Source organism: Pyxicephalus adspersus, chromosome Z, assembly GCF_032062135.1.
Source record: "Pyxicephalus adspersus chromosome Z, UCB_Pads_2.0, whole genome shotgun sequence".
Classification (NCBI taxonomy): Eukaryota; Metazoa; Chordata; class Amphibia; order Anura; family Pyxicephalidae; genus Pyxicephalus; species Pyxicephalus adspersus.
Genome location: NC_092871.1, coordinates 76,705,615 through 76,721,381, shown reverse-complemented (window position 1 = coordinate 76,721,381; position 15,767 = coordinate 76,705,615). Strand labels below are relative to the sequence as shown.

General features: G+C 36.5%; 1 protein-coding gene across 4 annotated transcripts in view; it reads left to right on the top strand.

Moving 5' to 3' along the window:
• LOC140344240 (rho GTPase-activating protein 4-like) overlaps positions 1–15,767 on the top strand; it is a 116,202-nt gene that overhangs the window by 67,771 nt on the left and 32,664 nt on the right. Inside the window, exons 5-12 of one of the 4 annotated variants that reach the window (XM_072431262.1) lie at positions 6,116–6,298; positions 8,437–8,565; positions 8,646–8,867; positions 9,404–9,505; positions 10,414–10,608; positions 12,213–12,297; positions 14,142–14,166; positions 15,341–15,443. In XM_072431262.1, coding sequence (XP_072287363.1) covers positions 6,116–6,298; positions 8,437–8,565; positions 8,646–8,867; positions 9,404–9,505; positions 10,414–10,608; positions 12,213–12,297; positions 14,142–14,166; positions 15,341–15,443 — 1,044 coding nt within the window. Of the gene's footprint in view, positions 1–6,115; positions 6,299–8,436; positions 8,566–8,645; positions 8,868–9,403; positions 9,506–10,413; positions 10,609–12,212; positions 12,298–14,138; positions 14,167–15,340; positions 15,444–15,767 lie in introns of all 4 variants that reach the window. The other 3 variants (XM_072431261.1, XM_072431264.1, XM_072431263.1) reach the window with 3 other exon arrangements.

Below are 15,767 nucleotides of genomic sequence, written 5' to 3'. Positions count from 1 at the left end.
CATTGCAATGGTGTCAATGCATTGTCAGTGTGTATTTGCAATGTTGGTAAGTAAAGAAGTGCATTTGTGTCTGCTGGCCCTGCAAATCTCAGTCTGCTAGGGTCATCCTTATTGGTGGTACTGTAACAATTTTTTATTTTGTACCATGTACAGTGCTGCATAATAGGTTGGCACTATATAAAGACTGTTTAATATTGATATTAATAAGCATAATAATTTATAAGGCAGTGTTAGGATCATTTCACTGAACACCATCTATGCAGACATTCACTGCTTACTTTTTTGCTTCAACTGTCCTGCCTAGCTATATACTGTTAAGAAACAATACTGTTAAGAAACAATATTTTCTTGGCAGTATAGAGTTGGTAGCTACTGTGTATTATTTTAACATAAATGTAAATATTTTAAACGTTGAACTATGTTAAATATTTTACCAACACATTCCCAGTGCTGCATAAGTTTAAAACCACTGTCTACAAATAATATGTATTTACTGACGCGAGACATGGCATACACCAACCAGCCAAGAGGGAAGCTCCCTTGGTGACCACCCCAGAGTTTTGCAGGGCCCCTTAATTTCTAGTTACACCTTCGTTAAACTTTTATAACTTCAGCTTCTTAACATTTTGGTTCTCTGGTGACAGGGTTACTTTAAAGAAATTTTTTAGATTTAATGGGGTATCAGCTATAATATTTGGATTTTTGTTTAGCAAACTTAATTGGTTTTGCATTCTGAAATTGATTGGAGTGAAGTTTTGTTGAGATTCTGTTCATCTTCGTGCTACCTTACACTCCACTGTTCTGTTTTAGCACCTTTACCAGTCTTTTTTTAAAGTAAATCCTTCCTGTATTTTTCTATGTAGGCCAACATTGCAAAGGTTTTCTAAGTCACTGACCTGAAACAAGTGAAGAAATGAGGAATTCTGACTTTAAAATCTTGTTCTGGGTCTGTACACCTACAATATGTCAGTGTGTCGGCGATTTTATTTCCTCTGCTATTTATGCATAATGTTGCTTGAGGATTTTCCCTGCCTATGTCCGTAAATTTTCAGTTTTGACCTTCAACAATCTCCTTTGTCTGCTTGCCCTGTGGTTAGAAATCCTGTAGTATGGATCATTGCGTTAGCTTTGCCATAGGCTAGGCCTGCACTTTTGATCAATTTAAAACAATCTTTGTGATTAACTACAAGTATTTGGTATACAATTCACTTGTTCTATATTTGATCACATCAGCAATTGTGTGTTTTTCCTGCCTAAATCTTATTGGTAACCTTCGTCCCTGATGTGTCCTCCTTATAATCGTTGCCTTTTTATTTCCTGTTGTTTCTCAGGGTTACTGTTCCTTTGTGTTTTATCCTGCTTTTTCCTCATGTTTCGGCTAGTGCAGTGTCTAGTCCGTCTGGAGTATCCATTTTGTGCTATATCTTTTTTATTATTATTAATATTATTAATAAACAGTATTTATATAGCAACAACTTATTACACAGCGCCATACATTAAGTAGGGGTTGCAAATGACAGACAGAGACACATTAGGAGGAGAGGACCCTGCCCAGAAAAGCTTATGTTATACAGTATTTATATGGCACCAACATATTAGGCAGCGCTGTACATTATATAGGGGTTGCAAATGACAGACGGATACAGATAGCGACACAGGAGGAGGAGAGGACCCTGCCCCAAAGAGCTTACATTATTATTATTATTACACAGTATTTATATAGCGCCAACATATTAGGCAGCGCTGTACATTAAATAGGGGTTGCAAATGCCCTGCCCCAAAGAGCTTACATTAATATTATTATTACACAGTATTTATATAGCGCCAACATATTAGGCAGCGCTGTACATTAAATAGGGGTTGCATATGACAGACAGATACAGACCCTGCCCTGAAGAGCTTACAAATATCTTGGTATTTATATTTACAGTATTCTGCTGTCCCTTGTTCTGTCCTTCTTTTTTGTCTGTATGTTGTTACCAGTTAGGACCACACACTGAGTGTAGCCTGCAGGGCTCTGGGATAGACCAGGCACTTCCAATTCATACACCATCATTACAGCCGTAAACCACCAGTTGGCAACATTATGCATTCTTACTTGTCTGTAATTCAGTCTCTGAGGTATTAGTACTGACCTGCTACTATCTAGCTCCAGACCCATGTTTTACATATATATTACCACTCACACTAATCGCAGCCCTAGGACCTAACATCTGTTCATAATCAGGGGAATCCTGCTTATCATCTACTAGGTTGTAGGGTATGCCTCTATTGAATTTCAGTATTGTAATAAAGTCTGCAGGCTTAGCATTTGTTTACATTTTGAGAGTTAGAAATGAAAATTATGTTGCAGGCGATGTCTATAATTAGACCTCAAACTCTGTGCAGACTTTTTGGAAAACTAGGGTAAAGGTAATTTGTACGTTTTCAGAACATTAAATTACAAAATATCATAGACAGCAATATCATAATATTAATATATATATATATATATATATATATATATATATATATATAATATTATTGTTATTTTTTTCGAAGAATATAGATAGACATTTAACAACCAAAGGGACACTTAAAAGATTTGACAGACATTATTAAGTTAAAGTAGAACTCACTGTAAAAAATAAAAAACTGCATGCAAGCAGGTTTTTTTATTGCACAATGCATGCTCTTCCAGCTATAAAACTAACTTTAACATAAAACCTGCCTTTTCACAATCTTTTGTTTATTGAACACTGAGCTGTGCATGCACAAATGTGAATGAATGAATGTCATTCAGACATGGGACAATAGTAATGCTATTACACACCTAACACTGTACTAGGAGCTGTAACATTGGGTAATTTTCCAATGTTATGAATAAATACAAGTAAATGTTACAGCGCTAAAGTAATTTGTGTTTTTGTTGGTGGACACAAATATTAGTTACTATCGTGTTCAAATTTAAATGCAAATTTTCATTTCATTTCAAATTTTTTTAAATTTATATATGTATTCTTTTGTATTTCAGTATTTGTTATAACACTTTCCAGTTTACTTGTGTTAAAGCGTATCCACACTAAAATGTAACACATTACAGCTCACTAGTCCTTAGATGAGGAGCCCACTAATATCTGCAGATACTTGACATGCATCGGTTCTCTTTTTTTTCTCAATTAACTGACTCAATTAACTGTCCAAGGTTAGTGCCTACTTTGAGTTTGTGTTGGATGCGGACATTGGGTGAAGGTGTCATTGTGAAATCCTCTACATTGGTCACTGAACAACCTGTGCTTTTGTTGGACTGTATCTCAGCCTGCACCTGCAGTGAATTGTTCCTTGCCTATTTGTTGCAAACCTGTTATGTTGGCGTTCACAACAAAATAATGTCCTACAGCATAGCAAGTCATAGCATGCTTAAAAGTTTATCTACGGGCAAAACAATAAATTTGATGTTGCATTCTGACAGTACACAATCTGTTTTGTTTTTCTTTTTTAATTATCCCAGGTATATGCTTTACGTACCTGTTGGCCTGGTCAGCAAAACCATTGAATGGTACACTTTCTTTGACAAGAGTTAAAACACTGTGGCATGGGCTTTGAAATTAGTGGACTGTTTTCACCCACCCATCTGCTGTGGTAGGACTACCTTGGTATGCACAAATATAAGGGAGGTGGTACTCACAGACGTTAGTAGCCATCGTCAATGTGTTTGCTTTTTCAGTTCCACAGTTTGGGAAGAACAGAAAGGAGGTTATAGGCGTTTGTGGTGTAGCCTAATTGTGGATAGTCACCGAAGTGGCATGCATTTAAAGCATAGGGAATGCTTTTTATGCAGCATGAAGATTACATTGTCTAAATGTCATAGTGATTGGTAGACTTAATTCATGTAAACAGAGCATTACAATAGCTAATTTTGATATTAAAATATTATATATTTTTTCATGGTATATGGTATGTAATATCATTTCATATTTATATAGGAGGATTTAGTTTCTCATCGTGTTTGCTTTAGATGTATATGGCCCAATCATCACTGTGGTTCAGTAACCAAAAAAAGGAATAATTCCATAGTATGAGCTGCACCCACTTCTTTATCGTAATAGCTCTTACTTCTCTGTTTTTCAGTATCCTAAAACTAATTTTTTTGCCTAAATCAGTAATCTAATGAAACTCAGACTCATAAATGTTGCAATATGAATGTGTTTTATCTGTTTTCACTTTCCTTTGCCTCATGAGAAAGTTTTGCAAATAAGTTCAAATTTGGGTTGCTGTAAAAAAGCAACACCGATTTTGTGCATCTGTATGTGGATGTATGTATGTATGTATATATATATATATATATATATATATATATATATATATATATATATATATATATATATATATATATATATATATATATATATATATATATATATATATATATATATATATATATATATAATTATATTCTTAGATTGTAAGATTGTAAACTCCTCTGGGCAGGGTCCTTTCCTTCCCCTGTGTGGGAGGTCAAAATTAGGTCTGTATCTGTCTGTCATTTGAAACATTTATTGTACAGTGCTGCAAAATATGTTGGCACTATATAAATACTGTTTATTATTATAATTATTATTATTATTAATAATAATAATAATAATAATAATAATAATTTGTATATGTGTGTGTGTTTGTGTGTATGTGAGTTTTTGTAGCACTATTCAGGGTGTTGTGAAATATCCTCAAAGTAGCATTACAGGCAAACATTTCATATGAAAAGGCAGTGAAGTCAATATTCTGGACACTACATACTACACACAATATTCTGGACACTACGCACAGTCTTTTTTAATTTTTTTTGCTGACAAGATGGTGATTTGCCAGAAAGAATTTTGACAGATTCAGATGATAGATTCACAGACCTATTTAGTGTCATTTTTCCCTTCTGGTGCCTCTTTCATTATAGCATCATGTCACTCATTAATGTGTTGTGTTAAGGCAGCCTATTATTTTGAATGAACTGGCAATACATAGGAACACCACCAAAAAATAATACTTTCTCAAACACAGTGCACCACAACTTAGTAGTGTGTTGCTGTACTTTGTGGTGCTCTCCAACACATGTGCTTTTGTAACTATGTTGCTTTAGTTCATTGACGTGCCATTCAAATATAAATCACACAAAATTATCACATTTCAGAAAATTGTAATGTATTGCTTCCTATTTTGTGTCTTCCTTTGCAGAGTTTAGCCAGAGCACCAAAAATGTAAAGAAATACTTATAGCCCAGCTACATAAGAAAACGTGGAGTACTCCAGCATATCCCCCCCCCCCCCCTCCAACATATATATCATATCGGGGGTTTGTTTTAGTATAATACAACCACAAAACAATATCCAGCATTCTGGATATTTTCTGTTCAAGCTTGGACTTTTCATGCTCTGCACTTGTTTGAGAATCATCTTGATCATTAAATAAATCAACAGTGATTAGAGATATTCATCTTTTGTTTCAAGGGGTTAGTCTATTGGCGTTTAAAGAGGACGGGGGGTATTTTAAACTGCTGTATCTTGATTCTTGTAGTAAATTCCCAACTTTTGCTTTTAGTCTTTAGTCATGGAGGCATTACATGTTGAAATTACCAGGGGTAGTCTGTATGCAAATACAGCTTGCCTAGTCTTCCAGACTGACATCATAAAGGCACTTTGATTTTTTTCTTTTTTAAAAATTCTTCCAAGTGCCAGCCCACTGCTTGTTTCAGGGCTGAAGGTCATTCTGAGGAGTGCTGAGACAGGGTGCCGTGATGTTTTTAGGAAGCTATGTATAGCACCCTGCTGGCCTCTCCTTCTATCTATGGTCTGCCTGCATTACATACAGGAGCACAGAGACCCAGCGATGGGATTACTCCAAAATAAGGTATGCACTGTAAACAGAAAAGTTTAGTTTTAAAAATGAATTAGCATACTGAAGAAGGAGTCAAGAAATGTAAACTTTAGGAAGATTAGACTTGAACTTTACTTTTTACATTTGTAAATAAAGATCTGTATCACTGCGTTTATCTTTTGGATAGAAAAATGATTAGCAGTACAGTTTATCTCTGCTTTTTTTTACATATAGTTATTGATCATTTACTATTTATTTTTATCTTCAGGCAGTGAAGACCTACCAGCTGTACCACAATGACTGTTTGAACTCCGAGCACAAACTAAGGGAGGCAGAAAAGCAAGAAGAAAAGCGCACAGGCAAAGTAAGCGAGCAGACTGCAAGCTCACCTGTAGCTGAGAGGGGACCAAGGCGCAGTTCCCTGAAGAAGACTGAAAGGCTGGTAGAGAAGGTAAAAAGATTTGAACCACAACCACAACCAAGTCTGTTCTAAGACATCTTGAAGCATTAGGCCCTAAACATATGACAGGGATTTGACAAGTTTAAAACCGCACCCATGAAGACCTTAAAGTGCCCTTCAGCTGTAACCCAGTTGTACTAAATACAAATCCAATTTCAGTACTGTAAATTTTACCAAGTTTCAAGCATGTTCGTAAAGCCTACCAAGGCTTGGCATAAATATGTTTAAAGTTACAGTTAATGATTCAATTACAATCTTTAATGTAAAGGTTTTTTGTGTGTAAATATAAATACATTGGAGGAGCCATGTGCAAAGTAGACACACGCTGGGTGATGAGGCTTTTTTTTTAGGAAGTGCACACACAATTCTTCAGTTCTTCGTTTTTCTTTGTAATGTTTGGCATGATACTTAAAGTGGAAGTAAAAACAAAAAAAAGTCCCTTACTTTTACTTCAGTAGATCCCTCGATCCCTCTGAAGGTGTCTTCCATACATTCCTCCATTGTCCTGGTTTCTTGCTTCATCTAGGCAGAGGAAGTGCTGGGGACCATTATCTTTTTTCCTTCTGTCTTTTGGTTACATCACCAGATCTTGCACTGCGCAGGTGACGTAGCCTGCTTAAGTTGTAAAAAAATGCTAATCTCACTGCGCATGCGTGAGATCGGCACATTTTTTTTTAATGACTGAAAAGCTCCTTCTGCACATGCCTGAAAAAGGACCATGCGCATTTGTACAAATTTCAGGTGGCTATGCGCTTCCGTTTAGTTGGTAAAGAAAGAAGGGGAGAGGCTTAGCCTGTGCTTTTTTTTTTTTTAAGGCATTTAATGAAAAGAAAAAAATACATTTTTATATTATATAAAAGGGTTATCTACCCTTCTATATAAAGTAAGAATCGTGGTGATCGTTCCACTTTACAGTAATACTTTGCAAGTAACTTCACTTAATGTTGCAGTACTAATCTATTCTTTCATTTGATTATTGGGTAGCCTAATAGCCTGAAGAAATGTGCACAGCCGGCTCACAACAATGTGACTTTTCATTGTCAGTCAGCTGTAACTTTAAGTGACTATGGCAGAATGTAATTAACCAGTGGCATTGGGCAGCAACATTTTACATGGGTTCCTCTAAGAAATCATAGATGCTTAAATATCTTATTTTTGAAGGATTTATAGCAACTCAACACATTTGGAGAGAGGTAGCAGTGCTAAGTCCTTTACCCCTTAGTGGTTTCAGTATTCAAGTCCTAACCTAGGTAGGCCTGGGGTTGCAGGGTTGACCTGTCCTGAATCTACTAGCTCCTTTTAGTAAATAATGGTGAGAGCTCACTCTAAGCTCAGTTCCTTGAACCTTTAACCTGTTTCAGAACCCACCTAAAAAAAGATGCCCAATGCCACAACAGGTTTAACAGATAATGCAACAGGGCCATGATTGATTTTTAAGTCTGGGTTCCCCTGCAGCAGAAGGTAGTCAACAATCACTCCCTAGGGAGAATAGATTCTAGAACTGTCCAGCATATACTAAAATTACCTCCTTATACTATAAAGCAGTGGTCGCCAACCTTTTTGGTCCTGCAGACCACTAAAATACCCGGCTCCTGACTGCGCACGCGCGGGGAGCCAGTTGTCAATCAAAGGAGAGGAACCTCCCCCATCGTGACATCTTAACACCATAACCCCACCCACACTGCCATCGCAGATCTGAGCCTGCGATGGGAGAGTGGGCGGTATGTGTCGTGAAACACAGCCTGCCCACTTCCCTGAGCCAGGGATTTGCACGGGGGATGTGCTGCACGGCTCCGGCTGGTGCGTCCCCCGGTGGGTTCCTTCATCTGACCACGCTCGGGGGTGCACCGGCCAGAACCATGGACACCCACCAGTTGGCGACCGCTGCTATAAAGGGACCTTGTAATACTATGGAGGCTTTACACATTTACTGTATATTTGTATTACTTATACTGTATTTATTTGTATTTATAGTGTATGTAATAAATATACTATATATTTTTTTTATACAGTATATTTACATTGTAAATGGTATTATGTGTTCTTTATAAGGAGCATGACAAAAACTGTTCCACTTCAGCTGCAGAATATTATGGGCTTTCATTTGGATTTTTATTTTGTCCTTACAGAGGTTGAAAAAGTATTTGGAGAACAGTCAAAAATGCACAAAAGCCCGGAATGAATATCTCATTAACTTGAACACCGTGAACTCCAACCTCAATAATTATTACATCCACGACATTAGTGACCTTATCGATGTAAGTTCTTCCTTTTAAACTAAACTCCACACAGTTATTGCTGTTTATTTGCTAATGGATTGTTTCAATTTTCTCTACAGTGTTGTGACCTTGGCTTTCACCTGTCTATGGGAAAGACACTGCGTGTGTATCTGCAGGCTGAAGATCGAGTCCAAACTTCTCGGCAGCAAGGCCTGCAGGCCATAGAAGGGGCTGTAGACAACTTTGATTCACAAGCAGACAAGAACAAGATTATGGAAATGCGAAGTGATGCATTCTGCCCCCCAGCACGATTTGAATTTCAGCCCCATGAGGGGGATGAGGTGCGAGATCATGGTCTTTTCAGGAGAATTCTTCTCTGTTGTCTTACTTCATACAGCAGTGATCCTCCTCTGACTCTCAGTGATAACCACCTCCTACTTACCTTTTTTCGACAGCTATGGCCAAAGGGAATTATTAGGCTATTCCCATGGGGAAATACCAATGTAAAACTCCAGGGGACAAGGGGAAAAACCTTCTCTTATCCTGTTCCTAGTGGGACACCTTGGGTCTGCACTAAAGAATTAAAATTTCAGGCACAAAAATGTCATTTTATATTCCTCATTAGTTATGACATGCATTACTGTGTGCATTAAAGTCACCAAAATGATCAGATTCAGGGAAATGCATATCTCAAGTTGTGCACACATCTTAATTTTTTTTTAATATTGACTTTGTCACCTAACAATCATTCTGTTGGAAATTTTAGGTTTTTTGTTTTATGTCAGACTCAGAGAATCAATCTAATTCATGTGATTTGTTTAAGAGCTTATCTTTGCTTTTATATATTAATATATAAATTTCCAATATTTATCTATAGGTGATTGAAGTACGATCTGAGCCATTGTTCCACCAAGAGTTAATCAGTCGGTTCCAGCACATTCAATCTAGACTAGAACGGGAGCATCTGGAAACTGAAGAGGTAATCTTCATGTCAATTTTTGCTAAATGCAATTTTACAATGTACTTCAGGCCCTTTTACAATTTACTAAAACTATAACCTAAAACAAACTGCTTCTTATAAAGAAGAACCTAAATGCTAACATTCCTGTTGCCCATGCTACCAGTTGCTGCGGTAGTCATGAGAATCAGTGGATGAAGACTTTTTAAAACCAAACATCTCTAGATATGATAGAATTCTTGTCCCTTTCTGCCGTCAAGCTAACTTTAGAACATTTGCTAGCAGATTGAACCACAGAGCAAAATGGGGGCTGGAATTATGGACTACCAGAAGTGCCAGTTTCTCAAAAACTTTCATTTGGCAGTTTGTTACAGAGACTTGTGGTGCATGCAGGTATCTTTGTTTATTTTAGGTTTTGGTTTTAGGGACAACATTTTAAAAAAACTAAAATGTTCATAATAAAAAAAATAAAACGTTATGAATAAATGGGTGTAAAGTATTCAAACTAGATATCTGCCAACAATTTTTCATCTGAACAAATCCTGACCTTTTTCTCTTTCAAAACTTCTACAAAATTAAAGTTTTTATTCTATTTGGAAGAATAAATCTAGCAGATCTAGTGGGAGGAGGCTTGTGTTAATGGTGCTAAAAAAAGACGTAAGATTTGACCATTTCATTATTTTTAAACAGAGTCTGTTCATAGAAATTATATTAGTGTGGCAAATATATTGGGGAAGTGAGAAAATGTTGACCTTAAGCCTGCTAGAGTTGACTACCCCACCCTGGCTTATAAGCAGGGTAGTCTCTTTTCAACAATCTCTAAGGCTTCCTCTGCTTAGAGCAGTTTACCGTAGTAGGAAACTTTGATGTGTCTTTTATGTTTTACAGTTTATCTGTAGTATAACCTTTCTCCAATTTTTTCTTTGTAGATCAATAAGACTCTTAAAGCTACCCTCCAGGCCCTGCTTGACCTTATTGGAGCTGATGATTATGACTTGTCAGATGCGTTCCAGTCCAGCCAGTCTACAGAATCTCTTAAATCTACTGGGTCGGACACCAGCAGCAAAACAAGCACAGCTAAGAGAAGAGCCAACCAGCAGGACACAGAGACATTTTACGTTACAGTAAGAGCAGGCTAGATATAGATGTTTTGAGGGGTGATATATCCATAAAATTCTGGTGATAGTTCTTACAAGGTAATCCGTTTACACCAGTAAAAGTTGTCTGTGGCAAATCTACTTCATGTGTTCCAGAGACTGATTTTGCAACCACAAAGCATGCTGGCTGGTCAGAGCCAGGGTACATGCAAGGCAACCTGGGTGGGTTACTAAAAATGTGGTGTTGAAGAATGGTGAACTTAAAAAAATTGCAACTGACACTGCCTTGCCTCTTTCAGGAAAAAGTAAAGATCCTGTAAAACAATTAAAGCAGACCTCTCTCTGAGAGATTATAGAAGCTATCATTGCTGAACTCATTCTTAAGAATGATAATTACCTGGATGTAAAACTGATCTTTTTGGTTTCAATAGTGTCAGTCACAAACAAGCATGCAACTAACTGTGTGGCCAGTTGTGTGCAATTAGCTGAATATTTAAGCAGCATAATAGTTCTAGGTTAATTATTCAGAAAATAAAAATGGCAAAGGATCAAATATTCAACCAGGTCAGCAGTAGAATTTTAGAGCCTGGTCAAAAATGGTAGCTTATATAGTCAGTAAAGGCTTTGCTTTAAATGCTCTTGTAATAGATGTGGACTGTGAAGAGGGTGGGGGTCAGGGGTCACGGAAAGCTGTCTCACCATCCAACTTTTCACACTATATATTTAATATAAGTTTATATAATATAAGACTTCCACAAAATGTCATCCTAGCAGCATAATCCTTGTCTCATACTAATGGCACAGACATCAAGTAAAGATTGTCCTGTAATGTATGGGTTTTTAAGAGGGTTGTGCAAAGGAACAGTAGGAGCTGCAAATTTGTACTGCAATTTTGTTTTACAGTTTGACCATTCTACATTATATTTGTTGAATGGAGGAAGGAAACTAAACCTATAATTAGATGTGTCTCAAAATAGGTTTTACCTACAAGTCTTTATAGGTATCAGATATTGTGGCAGGTGGGCAGATCTGTGGATGTAGCATGTAGGTAAATCTGTTAATGTGACAGATGTTTATTTCTGTAAATATGTCAGGCAGGTATATCTGTGGATATGACAAGTGAACAGACAGGTGGACAAATATAAATATGCCAGACCTGTTGAGATGCAAGTGCTATATATTGCCATTTACACATCACTAAGGCTTTTTCCATTTTCTATGGAATTTTGCCAGTTAGTTTTAACTCTTTTAGGCTGGGTCTACACGGACTGTTTCCATAACTTTAACCTGAGGCTTTAAAAGCCCATGTTTGAAATTTCAGGCATCTTAAACCTGTAAAATGTCTATGTCGTGTTTTACCGCGTTTTACTGCAAATGTGTTTTCAAGCATTTATTAACACTGGAAAATAAGGGAACACGCTGGAAAATGCCCCTCATTGAAATAAATAAAAGCTTTAACCCTGCATTTTAATTTTTAAAAAGATTGCAAGGAGCGTTATAGAAAAACAAATTCCTTTATAGAATACTACAGAGACATTACTACAGAGTTTTAACATTTAATGGTTTTATATTTTACTCCTTCCACAAAGTAAATATATACTTAATCGCTTTTTTCTTTTGGTGTGCTTTAGAAGCTGCAGAAATATATGGCTGGGAGAAGCACCATTTGCAAACTGCAAGCAAAGCGTGACAGACTAAAAGAAGCTATTGATAAAGGTAAGGAAGTGATATTGGCCACTTATTAGACCCCACAATTCCCATTTTCCTAGTTTAAGTACCATTAATATACGCTAATGAATATGCTGCCTTTTGTTTCAAAAACAAACCAAATCTTGAATACAAATTAAATTTAACATAGGTTTCATTATGATTGCATTTCACCTGGTTTTAATTAAATGGTAATAATAAAAATTAGGCCTTGGAGTGGGTAGTCCATACAGCCTTGGCGTAGCAAAAAAAAAGCAGTGCCCACAGTCTGGCCATTATTTGGTTATTTGCACATACCTACAGGATCATTGTAAATTAACAGCAGGTCACATATAATGAAAGGCTATAGGCACATTAGCTCCAAACAAGGTGTATAGATTTAGTTTATTTTAAAAATAAATTATTTTTTAAAGAAAATCTGCGTTCAGAAAAAAATCCACACATTTCAGGGGTTCCAGGCCCCTTTATCAAAGCTTTAAAGTGCTGGTAAGGGTGCATTTTTGACAAACACGGCTGAAATATTTGTGGAGGATAGGTTGTATTTCATTTGGGAAATGTCTGCTCCTGCCTTTGTTTTTTCAAATACAAATACTCAAAGAAACCTGTAAAGAAAGAAATATGGGAACTGACATTGTTGATTTGGTATAGGCTGTGGAACTGCTACTCACACTTATGTAGTAAGTCTGATCTCTAAAACAAGCTCGCTGACAGTAGATTATAAAAGATATGTTTGGTTAAACAGGTCAAAGTATAAATAATGGGGCATGGATACAGAAATATAAGCACTGAACATTATATGCAACACTCTATGGAAGTAATTTAAAGGCCTCCCATCCCTCTCTTTGTTGGAGGATTTACATATCACATCAAATGTTTTTTTTATTAGAATGTAGTTTTAAAGGCAGATAATCTATGCACAGCATGCTCGCACTGGCACAACCTCTTGCCATGTAGGGCACAAACGCCCAGCACTTCTAGATCTGGCATCAGGATGGGACAGCTGCTTCTATGCAATAATATTAATATTTTTACATACATTGCTTGTAGACATTAGAAGACCTATTAGACAGTTAGTTCATGTTAAAGGTAGAGAGATGACAAGAACCACCAGTTAGGAAACCAGTCCAGATCACTATTGTAGGTACCTGTGTGCTGAAACATCTCGTTAATTGTACCAAGCAGCACTGTCTGTGCCTCATCCTCAAACATTTCTTGTTGTTCATATGTGTAACTTGTTTCTAATCATAAGTTAAAAAAATGTGTGGATTTAATTGTACACTTTTTATTGTGAAACTTATTACATATGTAACATTCTTTTGTTCCATCTTTAGTACCGTATTTTTCGGCGTATAAGACGCTCCAGCATATAAGACGCACCCAATTTTAAAGGAGGAAAATCTAGAAAAAAAAGATTCTGAAAGATTATTCAATTATCCCTTTCTGATCACCCTGTGCCAATTTATCCCCTACTGATCACCCTGTGCCAAATCATCCCCTTCTGATCACTCTGTGCCAATTTATCCCCTTCTGATCACCCAGTTTTAATTATTTTTTAAACCTGCATTCGCCGTATAGGACGCACCCACTTCCCCCCCCAGTTTTGGGGAAGAAAAAGTGCGTCATATACGCCGAAAAATACGGTAACTAATGAATATATTATCATACATACGCTAAGTTTACTTTAAAGTATTTCCGTAATTTAACAATGTTAAAACAATCCCAAGCAGCAGCATGTAAGTCATTCTTTGTAATATAGGAACTCTCATTTGAAGCAAAACCCATTCTTGCATTGCTGAGAAGGTTTTATTCATAGTCCTTGAAGGTCTCATGGTTTCTTTTTTTCTCCACAGCAGCTGAATCGCACAATAAAATCACTGGGTATGTATACTGTCAATGACTGGGAAGGGGATGGGGCAAGTAATGTCGCTATACATAACTTAGTTTCTCAGCGTGCATAGCAGTATATCATGGTTGCAGCCGTTTGTGTCTTAAAGCGAATCAAAAGTCATACATTTTTTTTCATAGCTTTGAAAAATGGAGGAAAGCACTGGAACCTCTGTCAGGTTTTGTTGCAGTTGATGTTCTTTCTAGGGAGATATACCCACTCTGTATGTGTCAATATCCATTATAACCAAGAATAAAAGCAAAGATAATTCAAAATTGTTAAATAGAAAGAAAATCTTCCTTGGGGAAACCTGTTCTGCTGGCTCCTATCTTGTGCCTACAGGAAAAGAAAAACATAAATCACCTCAATGTGACACAGATGCAACAAAAAAAAAGGGGTTTTAACCATTGCTTACTATATCCAAAAATACGTTGTGACTATAACATTAGAATGATATCAAGTAATATAATTATAATATTACATTTATTATAATTATATATTAATATATATTAAAAAAAATTGTGAACTAGATAATGTTTTAGAGAAAATATTTACATGTTAAGGCCTTTTTAATCTCCAGATATTTTAGTAACTGAACTCCAGGCAAACCACTAAATACTCAAAGTAATTTATGTAAGGAAGATGCTTTACCTCCCAAAAGATTTGTATTTGTGGTGGTTCTTTCCAAAAATTTAAATTGTAATGCCATGTACTGCAGTGCATGCCACGGCCATTTTTTTACTTAACGATTTTGCCACTCACCCAATCTATGTTTGGATAGTCATAGCTCTTTTGTTTTGTATTTTACTATCCCTGTAATCTGATTTTGCTATCCCTGAATCTGATACCAAGTTTAATTCAGGTGCTCACTTTGTCTGCATTCAAAAATAAATAAGTTATCTGTTAATAAATACAACACTGCATTCAATTGTGTGTTTTATATCTGCCTGGATTTCAGCATAATTATACTAATACTGCCACTGTAGCCATATTGTAATTGGCTATTACAGACTACAGCACTTTGCACATGATCCGTGCTCTGATATTAGCCCAAAGATGTATGTCCTTGTAATATAAGCCATGCTATTTGTGTATTTGATGCTTAATCTATGTACTTTAGCAAAGTTTTGTGTTTGGGTGAATTGTATGTCACACGGTTGATTTCAGGATGCAGTCCAATACCAGTAGATCACAGAGGGTGAAAAGGCAGCGACCGTCCTCCCAGTATAACCACAAACTGTTTAACGGGGATTTGGAGGAGTTTGTGAAGGTACCTCCTACGTGTGCTGCCGACTTTCTTTGCTTTCTGAATCAGCTTGTGTTATATTTGGGGAAATCACTGCAGTGTCGCTCCTCCAGATGTCTTTGCTGCAAAGCTCTTTATCTGTTATTGCACACCTCTGCCACTTCAGGGCTGAATGATCTGATAACCTAAACTGCTTTATACTGTGTGTTTCTACAAATGCCTAAATAATCTCAGTATCTCTCATGCTTTTTTAAGAGCCTTCTGATGCTTTTTTATAGGATTTTCTCTTTTATTATTATATAGGATTTGTTTTACCTTTCTACATACCATAGTTTGCTGTTGGTTATT